This window comes from Melampsora larici-populina (genome assembly GCF_000204055.1).
Source record: "Melampsora larici-populina 98AG31 unplaced genomic scaffold MELLAscaffold_8, whole genome shotgun sequence".
NCBI classification, from domain to species: Eukaryota; Fungi; Basidiomycota; class Pucciniomycetes; order Pucciniales; family Melampsoraceae; genus Melampsora; species Melampsora laricis-populina.
In genome coordinates, this window is record NW_006768772.1 from 597,232 (window position 1) to 614,004 (window position 16,773).

The 16,773-nt window shown below is 43.0% G+C and overlaps 1 protein-coding gene across 1 annotated transcript; it reads right to left on the bottom strand.

Annotated features, from left to right (window-relative positions):
- Window positions 1-9,399: 9,399 nt before the first annotated feature.
- On the bottom strand, window positions 9,400-15,936 carry MELLADRAFT_95838 (uncharacterized protein; the record flags this gene model as incomplete). Its single annotated transcript, XM_007407284.1, has 18 exons — window positions 9,400-9,945; window positions 10,020-10,133; window positions 10,213-11,069; window positions 11,140-11,224; window positions 11,304-11,609; window positions 11,665-11,729; window positions 11,811-12,087; window positions 12,165-12,244; window positions 12,312-12,370; window positions 12,452-12,530; window positions 12,589-12,929; window positions 13,000-13,146; window positions 13,225-13,462; window positions 13,541-13,881; window positions 13,947-14,451; window positions 14,532-15,021; window positions 15,096-15,626; window positions 15,700-15,936. The coding sequence occupies 18 exons, from the start codon at window positions 15,934-15,936 to the stop codon at window positions 9,400-9,402; spliced, it is 5,298 nt and encodes a 1,765-aa protein (XP_007407346.1).
- Window positions 15,937-16,773: the final 837 nt, after the last annotated feature.

Below are 16,773 nucleotides of genomic sequence, written 5' to 3' on the forward strand. Positions count from 1 at the left end.
GGGCGATAGAACAATTTTATTGATCCCTCTCAGGCAGAGAGAACCTAACAAAGATGGGCGCGGTTCGCCCGTCTTTCGTATGGCGGTGCCTCCTTGCCTGTCTTGAGATTGACAATATAAAAGCACGACTCTTTTCGAGCTTCGAATACAGCATCCTCCCCAGCGCATCTCTTCTACGTCGAGCTTTCCATATCCAATTATATTTGATTGCCTTGAAAGAATAGTTTGCTATACCTTATCAAAACTTTGCACTATGAATCTATCCTGGGTTTCTGCTGCACTGGCCTTGGCTGGTACATGTCTCATTATATTTTTCCTTTTTGCTATCTTCAATTCTCGTCTTCCGGTTAGACTGAACACTCATCTTTTGCTTTGCGTTTATTCCATCTCTAGTAACTGTCAGGGCTACTGTTTTACCGTTCGGGTAGGTGATAGTCAATTACTCCTTATTCTCTCAATATCCCGATTTTTGTGAAGAGGCTGATTCTTTTATCTACCGTATCTCATAGTGACCAACAGCTTGCAGTCACGCAAGCCAGTTCCATCACACAGACCACAACAGTTCAGACAGTCACTGCATATTTTCAAAGCTCGACGACAGCTATCCAAAATTGTAACGGTCAGATAAGCACTGTAAGCCAAGCACAAGCTGCGGTCACGACCATTACTACGACAGTCCAAACAATCCAGGCTCAATTTCCCGACTTCCAACAATGCAGATGCACTGGTCTTGGTCAAGACGTACGTTGATTTTCATGAATGCGCGCACGAGCATTCGAAGTGGTGCCAAATTAAAGCATGTTGCTTACCCACAACGTGTGACAGGAGGGCTTCCATCAAATGGTCATCGCGCTGTTCACTCAGTTCCAGGCTGTTGTCGATACCGTCAATCTACGCTTCAGTGCTTCACTAGGCCTCTTTCAATGTTAGTTATGTTGAATGTTCTACTGGATTATATCTAGCTAAACTTTCCAAACTTCTCTAGCCTGTTGGCAAGGATTTGAGAGCTACTTTAGCACAGTCGGTTCTTTCGCAGCAAGCATCCAGCTCAACTTGTCGACGCTCCTCCACGGGGTTCTTAACCTCAATATTCTTTCCAAAATCGGACTCAATCTGAATGTTCTTGGCATTGACCTCGGCATTGGCATTGGACTTGGCCTCGGCATCCACCTTAGAGATTGATTTCCTCACAAAGAATGGGTCTGGGATCCGGGCGGATTAGCAGCTGGGTTGTTACGTCTGAACTTCATGAGTCAAAGTCTTATCAGTGTGCATGAAAAAAATATCAAGCGCAAAAGTCAGACGGACAAAGGAAAAAACAGAAAAAGAGTGAGGTTAAACACAAGAGTTCTGCGGGCGGAACTATTTTTGAGCAGAGAATATTCAAGAAGTAGTCAGTAAGTAGATAACACAATTGAGGACAGATAGTGTTGTTGGATCACATCCCAAAGTAGCTTGGATGGGTGGGAGGAGAACAAAAGATGGTATTTTTTCGGAGTGACGGAAAAAGTGAGAAAGGCTTAGGTGTGAAGACGCTGGACAGGATTTATTGTATTTTTTCGAGGGAATCAGATTGATTAGACAGGATGGGGATCACAGAATTGTACGATTTATGAAATGAAGTTACATACCATCGCAGACATAAGCCAAACTCTCTGCGAGTCCATCTCTTGGGATCAAGGTGTTGACAGTCCCAAATTGGATGTGGATGTTGATACTCATCTTTGTCAAAGTGCATGCCAGAAAAAAGGATAAATTCAGGTTACTGAGACAATTTCAACTTTACCTGATAACGCTACACTGACCACGAGGAAATGAAACAGAGCTTAACCTCATAAAGGGCCAAGTCTACCTGCATAATCATGAGAGAACCTGCACTTGAGAACGTTCTTATTTCTTTAGCTGATGAAACAGCAACATGGCATTACGTCCTCTGTCCAAGTCTGGCTCGCCGCGCATAAAGATACACGGAGCGGAGCTGAGCGCTGCGATTTGACGGGGCGCCCGGGGCGCCTCGTTTCGCGCTGCCAAATCCAGCCTGTCTTTTGATTGAACTACGCGGACCGCCTATATTCCCGGGTCCACCTAATTTCCACTACGCCTCCACTACGCCTCCAACCCTCCCACCAATCATCAACCCCCCATCCAGATCACACCAAACCGCCTTTATTTACATTCCGATTTCAATTATTGTCAGCCTTCAGATCTGATCCTTCAATTCTTTCTTGTTGTTAGGATATTCGATCAAGAACAGTGGTGGTTCTAGTCTTCTTTCTGTGGCAGTGGCACTCATCTATGTCATCTATCACCTCTCGAACAATCGACCACATCATCTATTGACGGACTCAGACCATCAAATCCCCATGTCGTGGACGGACAGATGGCCGAAAGGAACCCTCTTTTTGAGGTATAAAGGCAGTAAGTTCCCCGATTTCTATTTTGATTATCAATCACATCTATTATTGTTGTTGACCGTCCTTTATTTTCTTTAATAATTACCTTCAAAGTTCTAGTTCCCAATAATAAACCCAATCCACCACCATCTATACTCTCTAGCCACTCATTATATCACTATCAATCTCAAAATCACTTCTTACCTGAACCGTCTTCCATCATGTTGAATAAGCAAAACACCATCAAATCCTTTCTCAACAACTCTGGTTACAAAACCGATGAGAACCCTGCCCCCCCTCGCCGTTCCTCTCGAATGGTCACACCAGTTAGACGACACCCTAGTATGATAACCCCCTCGTCGGACTCTGAACGAGCCCTTTCTGGATCAGGAGATCTCTTCACTGTCAGAGATGTCCGAGATGCACATGTGCATCGACACCGAGAACGATCTGCATCTTTACCTGGTGACAAAGTCAATTGAGTACCTGCACGTGGCCTCCAATCAATGACGGTCTCATGTCCATCTTCAGCAGTGAGTAGATCTCATTTTGAGTTCATTGTACTGTTTCTTTCATTAATATTTTCGATCAATTTTCATTTCTTCACTTGGATACTTAGGTCCCTGCCAACAACGACGGTTACAAATCAAGTATTGCCTCCTCGGTAAATGATGTTGATCCTGAAAACTCTGGGGTACAAGTTAATGCAGAGGTGAGTTATTATTTTTACTCATACTCAGACTCGGAGTTGTACATCACACATAAACTGATAGCTTGCAATTATCTATAGGATCCATCGGGCCCTCCTGAAGTGGACTTGGCCCAGGATTCCGATGAGGAGAACATGCGTATCAGGAAGCGGAAGAGGAACTAGCCTGAAGTCAAGCCATACAACGATGAATTTGACTATTTCGAGCCACCTACTCATGGTCCAAATGATGTGAGTACTTTTTTTCATTTTTTCTTTTTTATCTTCACTCCTCATTGTCATGTTGTGCTGATTGGAAATGATTCTTGTAGCCACATGACCGACCTGGTTTATCCTACAAGTGCCAAAGATGCCACAAGGTAGTTTGAGTAAGTGCCAGCTCACGACGATCAAACCTTAAAGGTCATCGAGATGGCCACAATCAGCCTGGCAAATCCGGAGCCGGCTGTCCTCGCCGTCAACAGGCTATCTCGGCTGGCGCCAACCTTCCTCCGACTGTATCTGAATTACGCGCTCAACATCTTAGAGACAATCATCAACAATCTCTCACTTCTTTTGTCAAATTACCACCTACCTTCACCAACCAGACTCTTAACCAATGTCTTGCGGTTTGGCAAGTCTCCCACGTGTTACATTTCATAAGAATTGAAGACCCGATGCTCAAGGCGATCTTCTATTGGTTACGGCCTGACTTACATGTGTTTGGTCGTAAGTGGTCTGCTGAAGAGATTAAGCGTTTGTATCTGTCTCTTCGGAATATGGTAATTGAAAAAGAACTCAAGGTGGGTAATCATTTCATTTATTTCTCTCTCCCTTGTTCTTTTTCACATTTCCTCTTTCAATCGTTATACTGACCTGTTTTTTGACCAGGAAGTGAGTAGTAAGTTTTGTCTTATCCAAGACGTTTGGACCGTTAAAGGAAACTTGCATGCTTTCATTGGTGCATCTGTATCGTACATCAAGAACGACTGGACCTACGTGGTCCGTCACTTGAGTATGAAGCTGGTTGCTTGGCATCACAAGGGCAATCTTCTGGCCGAGCCAATGGTGACCATCTTAAAAATGAATAATCTCTATCAAAAGATAAGTCTCACATATCTTTTTTCATTATCATGTTTTTTTTGGCTTTTCTTCTCATTCTCATGCTGACTTATTTGATTGTTTTACATGCTCGCCAGCTGCTCAGATTCAGGGAGCAACAACTTCACTATGGGGCGCGAAAGCATCGACAGCTGACCCAGGAGAGTCTGTATGCCGACCATCAGCTTGCGTGGCATCCAAAAATGATGTCGATCCGGTGCTTTTGCCACAAGATGGGCCCAATTGTCAAGGCTGGTATTGATGCCCTCGGTATGAAACCCCTTTGTATCCGACATAGTAATTTAGGACGGTTTCCACAAGCTCAACTCATGGCTGTCATCAATGAGCAAGATGAAGACAATGAGGCAATCATCAATGTTGATCATGAAGAGACCGATATTAATCACGATGATAGTGATGAAGACGATCTTGAAAGTTTTCACAGCAATGATTCCTCAAAATCGACTGCTGAAGTTGAACTTGAAGAACAAGAAGAAGACTCGGAGCAAGACAATGAACCTGAAAACTATCAAAAACGTAAGACTGCCTATCTTCTTGCGGATACATACATGAATCAACTCACTAAAGATGTAAGTCTTTCATTTTATTTCTTGTTCTTTTTTGGTCATTGTCATTTCTATGTTTACTAATCTCATTCATTGTTGCCTTGCATCTTCTTAGATGGATACGGTCAACAAGAAGCTTACCCGCGCCAGTGGCCACCGGGCCGACTTCAATCGTCGCCGAGAAAGAGCAAATGTTCAGTGTAAATTAGATGGTTTACCATCTCTCAAGGCCCTTCTATCAGGACATGGTATACGTTGGGGTATACGTGCTGGACGTTGGGAAAGAATGTGGCAGGCTCGAGATGTAAGTGATCTTGCTTACAATTACTGTTTCATTTATTGTTCTTTGGGTTCTTTTTTTGGTAGACTCTAATGTATCTGTGTTTCTCCCAGCTCATTGATTGAGTCATGAGATATGATCTTGACAAAGTCCATTCGAAGAGGCGTCACTCAAAAAAGAATGGCAAAAAGGGTGGATATTTTGAGGAGTTGGTATTCTCAGTTGCTGATTGGCAAGCGATGAGGGATATGTTGGATATCCTTACGGTATGTACTTCCAAATATGTTCCAGTCTTTTTATCTTATCATATCAATTTCTGAAGATTCCATGATTTCTTTTTGTAGCCCTTCAAGATATTGACTCGCGAAATGGAGGGCGATAAGCCGACCGTGTGCTTGGTACTTGTGAAGTATGTTCAACTTAAGGCCTCCATGGAGGCTCGATTGAAGAACATGCACAAGAACAACCCTCTCTACCCCATGGTAGATATCATGATCGACAAGATCATTGCCTATTTGAACAAAGCCCTAGAATGCGACACCCTAACCCTCGCTGCGGTCTTCCACCCCGGACTACGAGTTAAATTCTTTTCTCACGCTTTTGGAATGGGTGCTCACGGTATCAATCAAGCTCAGGAATTGCTGAAATATGTATTCAATGAGAAACGGGCGGAGATGAACCTTGAGAACCAACCAACCACAACCCTTCCACTATCCAAATCCACGCCTGTCGACACTTTTGGAACAGAAATGACATCTTTCTATGGTGATGTAGTTGAATCAAGTGATCTTAACGAGCTTGATCGGTATCTTGAAGGTGTGGATCCTATGGTTACTCGGGATTTGAACAATCCACAACTTGCATTGGATTGGTGGAAGGTGAGTTATTTTCCTTATTCATTACTTATCGATATGTTTTATTCCATCCTGATCATAAATTCGATCTTCTTTAGGCTCATGCTGGTAAATACCCAGTGCTTTCAGCCTTAGCGCAAGACTACCTTGCAACACCAGAAGCGTCTGGTGCACCAGAACGCTTGTTCTCAGTGGCTGGTAAGATCTGTACCGCAGAACGAGGCGGTTTGGCTCCTCGAATGATTGAAATGACCGTAAGTGGTCAGTTGTGGGTTAATGAAGGGGTGCCTTTGAGTGGTGACTTTGCTGAAGTTACCAAGGTGATGGCATATGCAAAGAAAGCAATTGCCAAAAAAACCAGAACCAGAAATACTCAATCTTAGTTTAACTTTCTTAGATTAGATCATGAATTTGTTTCAATTTCTCTTTTCAATATTTCTTTACAGTCTTTACGGGTTCAACTTCAATCAATATCTTTTTTTCAACATTTCTTTACAGTCTTTATGAGGTCAAATTTATTTATAACTGTTTTTTTCTTGATTTTTTCACACTTGCTGTTGTGTTGAAAATTATGTTTCTCTACTGTCTTTACAAGAATCGATCGATTTCAATTGTTTTTTTTAAAAAATTATAACTTGTTTTATAATTGAAAAAATCGCTTTTTTTTGGCTTGAAACGCTGCGAAACGCTGCGAAAAAGCACTTTGCTTTAAGCTACTAAAGCCTGGAAAAAAATTTCCTCCGCCACCGCTAACGCTGCCAGCCTTTAAGTCCCCAAAAAATTGCAGCGCTGCCGATTTCTCGGTTTTCAGCGCTGCGTGGCGCTGCAAGCCAGACTTGCCTTCAGGCATTTCCATTCACCACCATGACCCTTCTCATAGTGCTTCACCCTTTCTTTTCCAAAGCAAGGCAATTATCCTTATCAGCTTTTATGTTTTATATGTCCAATGCAACAGTTGTTGTGCTTTTCAATAGCACCTCAATGTGTTGTATTTTGCACATTTTATCTGTAATCTCTCTTCATTTTTGAATTGCACTTTTTGCTTTTTGAAACAATGCAAATATACTTATTGCCTCTTCCACTTTAAACATCCACTCCAAGGCTGTTATGATTTTCAACATTTAATTTTTAATTTCTACCTAACATCTATTCTTTTGAGAAGTCCCTCAATGTATGTCATGTGACTTCAGCTGAAACTTTCTGAGGCTGTCTCCTATGTTCTCAACTACCTGGCCGCAAAATTTATATCTTAAGATTTTCAAAAGCACTTCTGCTATTGATTATAGTGTCTTCACTTTCATTTGTGTTGATCAAATTTCTAATGCTTCTCAGCTGCACTTCAAACCATGGTTTTCAGCAATGTGGACCAATTTTCATATGCTTTTCAAAAGTACTTCAGTATAAGCCGACAATCATCATCATTGCTTTTACAATGCCTGCATGCTAAATGCATATGATTCATTCATAGCAAATCATCAGCCAGATTCAAAAACTTACCAATTGTGAATAACCAATCAGATCAATCATCTACTTACTCTACCCAATAGGGGCTGGCTATCATTTAGCATTGTTTCTCAGGCTATTGGTTCATCTGTTGAGCTTTTGACACTTGATTGGGGCAAAATACCCTTTTTATCTCCCTTTCTCTCACTTCAATTCATTCAATGGAATTTTAAAGTTTTTGCCTTGTGAATTCTGTGAATCAAGACTTTCCAATCAATCTCTTATCCAAACTGTCATCAGGCTATATGTTTGTCATCAGCTCTTTTGATATCTCTTAATTGATTTATTTAAAGCTTTTCACTCTTTCATATCCTTTCTTTTTATTTACCTGACTCTCTGAAGATATTCACATTCCCTTTTTCATAAATCTCAAAAGGGATTCAAATTCCATCATACAACAGCTTATACAAAAATAACTCCATTGTATCAACCTTTTGATTTTACTCAGCTTCACTTGAGGTCCAGTGGAAAGAATTCATGTCTAACTCTTGCTTGCTTGGGTTTAGTGAGTCAAGCATTTCATTATTATTCTGTTCTATTGCCTTGACCATGATCGGCAATGGCCCCTCTTCATCCTTTTGAACAGCTTCTGGTAATAAATCCTTACCCAGGAGTTAACTTGGTCCTGGTGTCGGAAAAGACTTGTGTACACCATGGTGGTATTATCAAGCAGCTCTGCAAGGGAGCTGGGGCTGGCTGGGGTCCCCTTGGTTTATCTGCCCACTTATTTGCCTGAAATGAATCCAAGTGAGAATGTGTTCCACACCATGAAGACTCAATTACAATTTGAGCAGCATGGTCTGAGGTAGTGTTACAAACCCTAAATGTAACACCGGTGAAAGTTAACTACAGATGTCACACACTTTCATCATCTATAAACTTGTATTACGTCATGTATGATAGAGTTCCTCATCCGACAATCTAAATACAAACCTGATTGCTTGGTAGAAACACTTCCTTCATCCCAATCTAAGAAACCCCAAGGTGAGATCATAACAGGTAGATGATAAGGGTCAATTATTACTTTTACTTACCGTCAAACTCATGACTTGTTGGCTTTTACAACCTCTCATTGCGTTTTGTGCTACACCACTGCCCCCTATTGGTGACAGTACTGGGACTTGAAAATATACACACTATAATTATCTTTGAGCTTTATTTTAGATGCAAAGTCATTGTGAGAAGTTTGTTCAATGTCTTTAAAGTACTTTTCAAGAAACTGTCATTTCTTTTTTCAATGTCATTTCTGCTTTGAATCTATGTGTGCTTGTGTAAGCAATTTCTTTTCCACATGTATCAATATGGTTTTGACTGTTATGATTGAAAATAAGTTCCAGCAAATGTGTTGAAGGGTTTTATAATCAATGTTGCTAGAATGGCCCTGCATTTCAGCACAGCTGCCAATCTTGAAAGTGAGTTCCTTGACAACCTTGGCATGTAGACAATGGGGTGGTGATGGATGGACTCAATGGGCGCTTAGAGATGATGACAATACAGATAAAGTCAGCCTTCCACAGTTTCGCACGTGGGTTGTCCAGTGTGACACCCGCGGTACCCTGGGCCTTGGCCTGTGGATTCAAAGGGGGTCAGAGCAAGGCCTCAATATGGGAAAGAGTACATAGACAGAATGTGAGACTCGAAAAGAAGCTAGATTAAGCATTTGATTTCTAAGAGTTCCAACAAAAGCTTTCCAAACTTTATGTCATCAAATCCTTGCAACTCCTCTTCAAAAAACATGATAAAAAAATGTATATATGTGTATAGGAACTGTGATAAGAATTAAAAATTAAAACAACTATAATCATCTTTTCTTGAATTACACTAAAAAATCGAGTTCTCTTTGCATAAAAGTTTGAATTACAACAAGTTTATGACGTATCCAGTATATATTATAGCAATTTCAATGAAATATGTAATCATAAAGCATATGCGAAGTTTCGTTCCAAAAATCAACAATGAATCTGAACGTGAACATTTCATTGTAAAAAAACAATATAAAGCAATTGTAGGTTTTTTAAATTTGCCAGTTACCCCAACCTTCAGGTCCTCTCTGGATCTGTCCATTTGATGATTGCCCACTAGGTTGCGTAATAGGTGATTTTTCTTTCCGTGATTTTTCTTTACTTGATTTGGTTTTAGATGAACTAGTACTACCCATAGAGTTTCTATATTCCATGGATTTCGCTTGAGCTCGACTGGTTTCCATACTTGGCCAAGGTTGACTAGTAGAAGTTTGAAGAGTAGGGTTTTGTAAATAAGGTTTGATTGACTTTGGATTGGTTTCTAAGAAACGGGGGGGAGGTAGTGGTCCAGGTGGATGTGGACTCCGTGCAGATGTCGATTGATGAGGTTGTGTTGCATACATCGGGCTGTATTGCTGTTGCTGCAAAGCTAACCCCATGCCTTGCTGCTGTAAGTGTGGCGGGTGAACTGGCGGTCCGTGCATTGGTTGGTGTTGCATCGGGTTCGCTGGCCGGTGCACTTGCTGATCCATAGCTATCGCTTGTTGTGCTATTTTTGCTTGTCTAGCTTTACGTCTGGTCAACTTCCTAACCAATACCTAAATAAGATGAAGACCACAGCACATAGATGCATCAGATAGACTTCGGCTATACAGACAAAGAAGTCACGCACTGCTGCTTCACTCATAATCTCTTTCTGGCGTGAAGATGGTTGTCCTCTCATTGAGTCTAATAGTTGATCCAATGCTGGATCGCTGAGCGCTCTGGCTTTCTGTTGAATATCGCGCTGTCAGATAGAGAAAGAATCGTGACTTAGATGGGAAATTGAGGATACAGTGGTTGAAATATCTGAAATATGATCATACCAAAACCATGTCCATTGCACGCTTTGATGCGGCAGAATTCAGCCCATCAAGATTGGGCATAGTGATATTAGTCACTTTTGGATGCTTCGGCTTTGGAGCAACTGGCTGGGAACTTTGCACTGCTAAATTCATGACTTGCGGATGTGTACTCGAATTGGGAAGATACTGAGCTGGATTTGCTTGTGGAAGCTGCTGATTCGTCATGTGATGGGCTGGCCAATCGACCGGGCCCTGTGCCATTCTGCTATATCGATCAGCCAGTTTCTGCCTCCTTCTTTCTTCAGAGGCCGCCTTTTTGGCCGCAATAGCCATTGGATCAGCTGGGACAGTATCGTTCAACAGTACAGTGATATCCTCATCATCAGGCCTTGGTCCGCCGGGTTCGTCGTCGGACGAATCGACAATGTCTTCCGGTAGCTGGAAATCCCCATCACCTTTCATATCGTCATCGTCATTCTTTGACGGCCCCGTTTTGCGCTTCTTAGGTGAAGGATCTAGGTCGGCGATGACATAAGCAACATCTCTACGCTTACGATATCCACGTCCCGTTTCAGTCTCATTATTTACAGCTGAAGATTGCTCCTCTTCTTGATTAGCTTGCAGAACACTGTCCCAAAAACTTCGCTGCTCTTGAACATTTTCATTTGCCTCGGCATCTCCCACTTTGTCCAGACTAGTCAGCCCACGCGAACCTCCCTCCCAAACTCGAGCGAATGCAAACGTTTTATCGTCTTTCTTAGCAGGATCGGCGGGTTCACTCGTTTTTGCTTCCTCGGTAGTACGCTGAATCAATTCGTCTAGCTCCGCGTCGGTGTATCGTATGTCTTGTTGTAAGGCTTCCTCGGACGCAGTGAGGACTTTCGAAAACAAGAATCACGCTTTTAGCGTCTATCGTGCATCGCGATAACCTCAACTTGGTATACTCACGTTCCTTGGCTCCGTATTGGAGGATGTTCTCAACATCGTGCGCCTCGGTCTCTTCTTCAGAGACCTTCTGAATAACGAGATGATCCTGTGGGCCATGCAAAAAATCGCATATCAGCACGTTAAACTGCATGATAACTGCCAGAGATCGCAAAAAATCAACATACCAAAACTAGCTTTCTCTTTCCCATTTGGACAATTCTTTCTTCAGCTGAAGCAGAGGTCATCAGTTTAAACACATTGACAGGTTTCTTCTGGCCAAATCGATGTGCCCGACTGATAGCCTGCAAATCATTGTGAGGATTGTAGTCGGGATCCAGAATAATGACCGTATCCGCTGTGGCTAGATTTATGCCCGCTCCACCTGCCCGAGTGGACAGCAGAAATAGGTTGTGATTAGAATTGGGGCGGTTGAATGCATCGATTCGAGTCTGTCGGTCTAGTTGTGAAGTTGTACCGTCCTGTAAGGTAGACTGTTTAGCTACGCGTAGTCGAGAATCACCAAGCTCCATGCAGTGGACAACATACCAGTCGTAGGTATGGTCGCTCCTCTCCCTCTAGAAATCGTTCCATGATGTCAAGGAAGATCGTGACTAGAAAGTATGGCGATCATCAGCCGTGGATCCGGATAAATGATTAGGAGAGAGGCTATCAAAACACCAAATTTGACTTACACTGTGAAAAAATCAAAATGCGATGACCTCGTTTCAAGAGTTTCGGTATAAACTTTTGAAGAAAAACTAGTTTTCCAGACGCCTCAACCAGATTATCATGAGTTTGTTCATCACTAACGTCCGGTTCGATTTCGGGATCATTCAAGTAAGGGTGTGCAAGCGCCTTCCTCAATTGCATCAATAAGTTCATACAGCTTGCTTTGGAATGTTTGTTCTTCTTTTTTGAATATATTGCCGTGATGACCGCGACGTTTTTGGAAAGCAATCCTTTGTAGACCTGAGATGTATGGAAGACCAAGTCAATCATAGTACCACGCATAGGCTGAGAAGCTGTATCGCTTCAAATGTACGTACTTTCTTTTGCAGTGGTCTCATCGATATTGGTACAATAATCTCTGTCAATTTGGGTAGCTCTAAAGCGGTTTCCTTAGTACCTGAAATACAAACAACATCTCTGTTAGAACCGTCACGTTCATCTATCCAGGGTATTCACATGCTGACGTCTTAGCATATAGGGGCGAATGGTGTTACGAAGTTCTTCGATTAACTCGGGCGTTAGTCTGAGATTCGCGTCCGACGTGTAAGAGGTCATCAGGTCAGTTTTCAAAAACATAAAACGTGAAGCAGAGGTGCGGACTGACTCTTGATAGCGCTGTTCCAACTCATCAATGACATCAAGAGGGTATTCCTCGGGACTCAAGAAGCTCAAAAGGTTGAAGACTGTGTAGGTAACATCGGTCAATGATCATCATGCGCTGTGAGTAGCGAGATGTCTTACGTTCTCGAAGATTATTGTTCAGTGGGGTGCCCGACATCAAGATTCTGTGACCGGCTTTCATGCTGTGTAAAGCCTTGAAGAGACCTCCTTTGGGACCTGCCTTGAGCCTTTGACCTTCGTCCACAATCACAGCTTCCCATCTTTGAACTTTTGCCAGAACCGCAACGTTTTTCTCGGCAGCTTGATAGGTCGCTATGACCACATGAGCTGAAAGCTGCGGTTTGCACTTCGGCAATGTTTTGAACAGCTCCCATTGTTCCACAATCTCGCATGAATCATAGGCCCCAGGAAGGGGAACACATTTAAGATCTGGAAGCCATTTGGCACACTCACGAACCCAGCTGTCCAGAAAAACACGTTCAATGATCCGAGATATAGATAGCAGATAGGTACCGCGATAAACAGACTCACTTTCCAATAGTACTGTTAGGAACACAAATGAGGAATGGCATCCTCTTTTCTATCTTGGTCAAAACGGCGATCAGTGAGCAAATTTGAACAGTTTTCCCTAGCCCCATCTCGTCTGCTAAGATGGTGGGGTGCTGTGAATACCAGTTACTGTTTCAGAATCAAGGGGTAGATCATGAAGCGTTAGTCATCACTACCACCCTGCGTGAAACAGTGGTGACCACCAACTAATAACAAAAATTGACTCCTTCCAACTGGAAATCCATCAGTGTGTGCGGAATGTAGTCCGGTTGTGTTTCGAAAGCAACGAAGGAACCGTGGGGCCTAGGAGCGTCCAGTCTGGCCAACTCCTTCTCATGTTTGACTACGGGTACGACAAACTTGCGAAATTTGACATAATGCTCTAATGCAGCCATGAAAGCGGGAAAGTATGGTGAATCCTTTGGCGTTTTGTCCGACCAAGTCGCTGAGAGAGTGAGAACATGAGAAAAGCGATATGTACGCAGGAGAGGGGTGAGATAGCAAGAAGGTTGGAAGAACTCACAGGATACATATGCTTGCTCTTCCCATTTTATATAAGCTCTCTCGATTCTATCATACATTCCTTTAGCTGTCGTAGGGATATCCTTCTCTTTCATATCGTCGATCAGTTTTTCATTCGCGAATTCCACTGATAAAATCCTTTCGGGCGTGAGCCACGCCTTCGGTATCTTCGATTCCGCATCTTGGTCAGGTTCCAGGTTAAACAATGATTCGTCTTCGTTTTCGTCCCCAGAGTCCTCTTCCTCTGCTTCATCCGCCAGCCCATTCAATTGTTTCAAGTCAAGTTGAGGCCCTTTTGACAAAAAGTTTCGTAGCTTGATCGTATGTTTGGCGGCCATGTATCTGTAACAAAAAACATTCATCAACATCAAGGTTTTCGTGAGTGACACGTACTTATAAAGACTTACGAATGTGGGACCCATGAACAATCAGCGAAGCTGAAGTCCTCAAATTTGCACAGATATTCGGCCTGGTCGAACGGATCCTTGATGTCGGGGAGTTGAGTTTTGGCGGCTTTCTCAACCTTTCTACCTTTAGATGGACTGTGCAGCGTTCCAACAAGCTGATCATTGGACTTGGTAGAATTTTTGTGTTCTTGACTAGAGTTTAAAGACATTGGCTTTCTCCAAGCTATAATGTATTGTATAGAGAGCTCCTCCAATTCATTACAGTCCTTACAAGTCCAGTCACTCTGCCAGTATTCGGCAATTCTATCGATGTCGTCTTCGGGTTCTTCTTCACTAGGCGGCAGACAAAGATAGTGGGCAGGTCTTTTACAGCTGGTGCACCGAAAGAAGATTGGCTGATCGTTAGATGTATCGACTTCCAGTTCATCAACATCCGAATCATCAGGTTTTGACAATTGCGGCTTTTTGACGTTTGTCTGAGGTTCCTTCTCGTCCTTATCAGCCACTAGTATAGGTGAGGATCCCAGGGCAGATGCGTCAATATAATGGTGAAACGTCAAGAAAGTGGAATTGAAGCCGACAGACCTTTGACTTGTGCTGAAGCTGTAGCGGGAGTTGATGAAGAACCCTTACCATCAATCGTCTGAGCCGATTCGAGCCCGTTTCCACAGATCATACACTCTCCGCCGTGTGGTTTGATACACATTGGACATTTGATTGACAACCGAATATTCGGCAATTGTTCTTTTTTCATGGCTGAAACTGCTTCACCAGTAGAAGGTGTGTCTTGACGTTGATCCGCTGCTTCGTTCTGCTCCTTGAGCAAGAGTGCCTCTCTTTCTTGCTTATGTTGGCGGGCTATGTCCTTTCTCATCTCAAATGGCAGACACCCATAGTGATATCCCATTGAACAATCACTACAGTCGACCCAACATCCCTGATCATATACATCATCAAGAGTCGGAAACCTATGAAGTAAACTACGTGTGGTGATTTTTCCACTGCGGTGCTGATTGGCTTTCTTCCAGTTCTTCACCAAGTCTGGTTCGAATGGTCCAGAACATTTCGCGCAGGACTTGTTTGGCAGCATGAGAATTTCCTATCAGCCAAACAAGAAGAAATATAAACGATGATCCAAGATGTACTGACCTCATGGTGTTCATCGCGAGGGCGATCTCCAACTCGGAGCTTGGTTTTGATTTTTCGAGGTGATTTGGCTTTGTGTGCTCGTGGTTGCGAGCTTCCACGCTCGGTGAGATCCTCACTTTCATCTCGATCGCGTTTCTTTTGATCTCGATCGCTTTTCCTCTGGGCTCGAGTACTGTGGACCTTGACGCTGTCATGTTCATCAGATTCTGATTCTCTCAGCTCCTCGCTCATGATGGGGTCCTTCAATTTGAGGCTACCTCGATGACGAGTATCGCGAGTACTACGTCTATTGCCACTATCACTGTCGCGTGTATCTCTGCCGGAGGTCCTAGTTTCACGACGATTTCCACTACGTCTCTTGCGTTTGCCGCCTTCATCTGAGTCATCTGAAATGAAATTGGTGTCCGACTTGCTTTCACTTCGCGCATTACCTGACTCGGTGTGATCATCGTCAGAATCCTCAATAGTGACAGTCTCGCTCGCTTTTTTGAATGCAGAGACCATCTTCTTTTCCAGCTGTGATTCCTTGAGCTAAATGAGGAATGAAAGAAACGACATGGTTAGCAGATAGCTTCATCCACGAAATCACGTCGGTATCATTGACTTTGACTTTTTTCTTACTACCTTCCACTACACAGGTGTAAGTCGGTTCTTCGTCATCACTGGCATCATCTCGAGTGATGATTTTGGCGACTTTGAGAGAATCGCGTTGGGACGTTGTGGAGGATACGGTAAGCTCAGATAGCTCTGAACTTGCGTGTGCTGAGACGCGAGTTTTTTTTGTCGTACGCGGTGGGTCGGAACTATCATCATCAGAATCACGAATAACTAAAGGAGCCATTGGTAGGATGAGGATGATGATCTTCTTTGAAACAGGGTAGTCAACAAGGAAAGAGGGAGATAGCGATTTTGGTCAACGCTCATGCTGCGACACAAACGGAAGAACTGTTCAAGAATTTCAAATCACATGTAATCACACTAAAACACAGCGACATACTCTGTAACAAAGGCGCTTACGCCAGGGGCTTAGCCAATATTTAACCAAAAAATCAAGTTAAGTTTTACTGTTTAGACCATCAAGACTCAAGAGTCGGCCCACCGAGCCTCGGATCGGACTCTCCAGCCAATTCTGGAGATTTTCACACCATTGTTTCTCATTTTATTCATCTCATGACTTGACATGCTCGAAATCATCAACATGGCCAAGTGAGTTTGTTGACTTGCATCAAACCAAAAGTCAGCCAAATCCAATTATGCTCAAAAAACTTGAAAATCTCAAAAAATGGTTGATGCAAGTGATTTTTGTGTAATAAGAAACAGCCAACCTATTTGGGTTGGAATGCTCTAAAGCTTGATGATAGCATTCTGATGCAGTTTTCCAAAGTTGAATTACCCACAGACGAGGTGGTGAACACCCGTTTTCCGTTCATGGTGATTCTAGCTGTCGATTTTACAATTTTCCGACCGGAGGCTCGTTGGGTCTTAATGGTAGAAACTATATCCTTTGTGTCTTGAATGGCCTGCAAAAATTGGTGAATGTGGAAAAAATATGTGGAAAGGTGCTAATGAGTGTATACCAGAAGAGGCGAGGGTGCCGGTGCTGGTGCTTGAGCTCAGGTTGGTGCGCAATCTGAGCCAATTGGGAAGGAAAGTCAGCGAATGTCAAAATATAACCTAG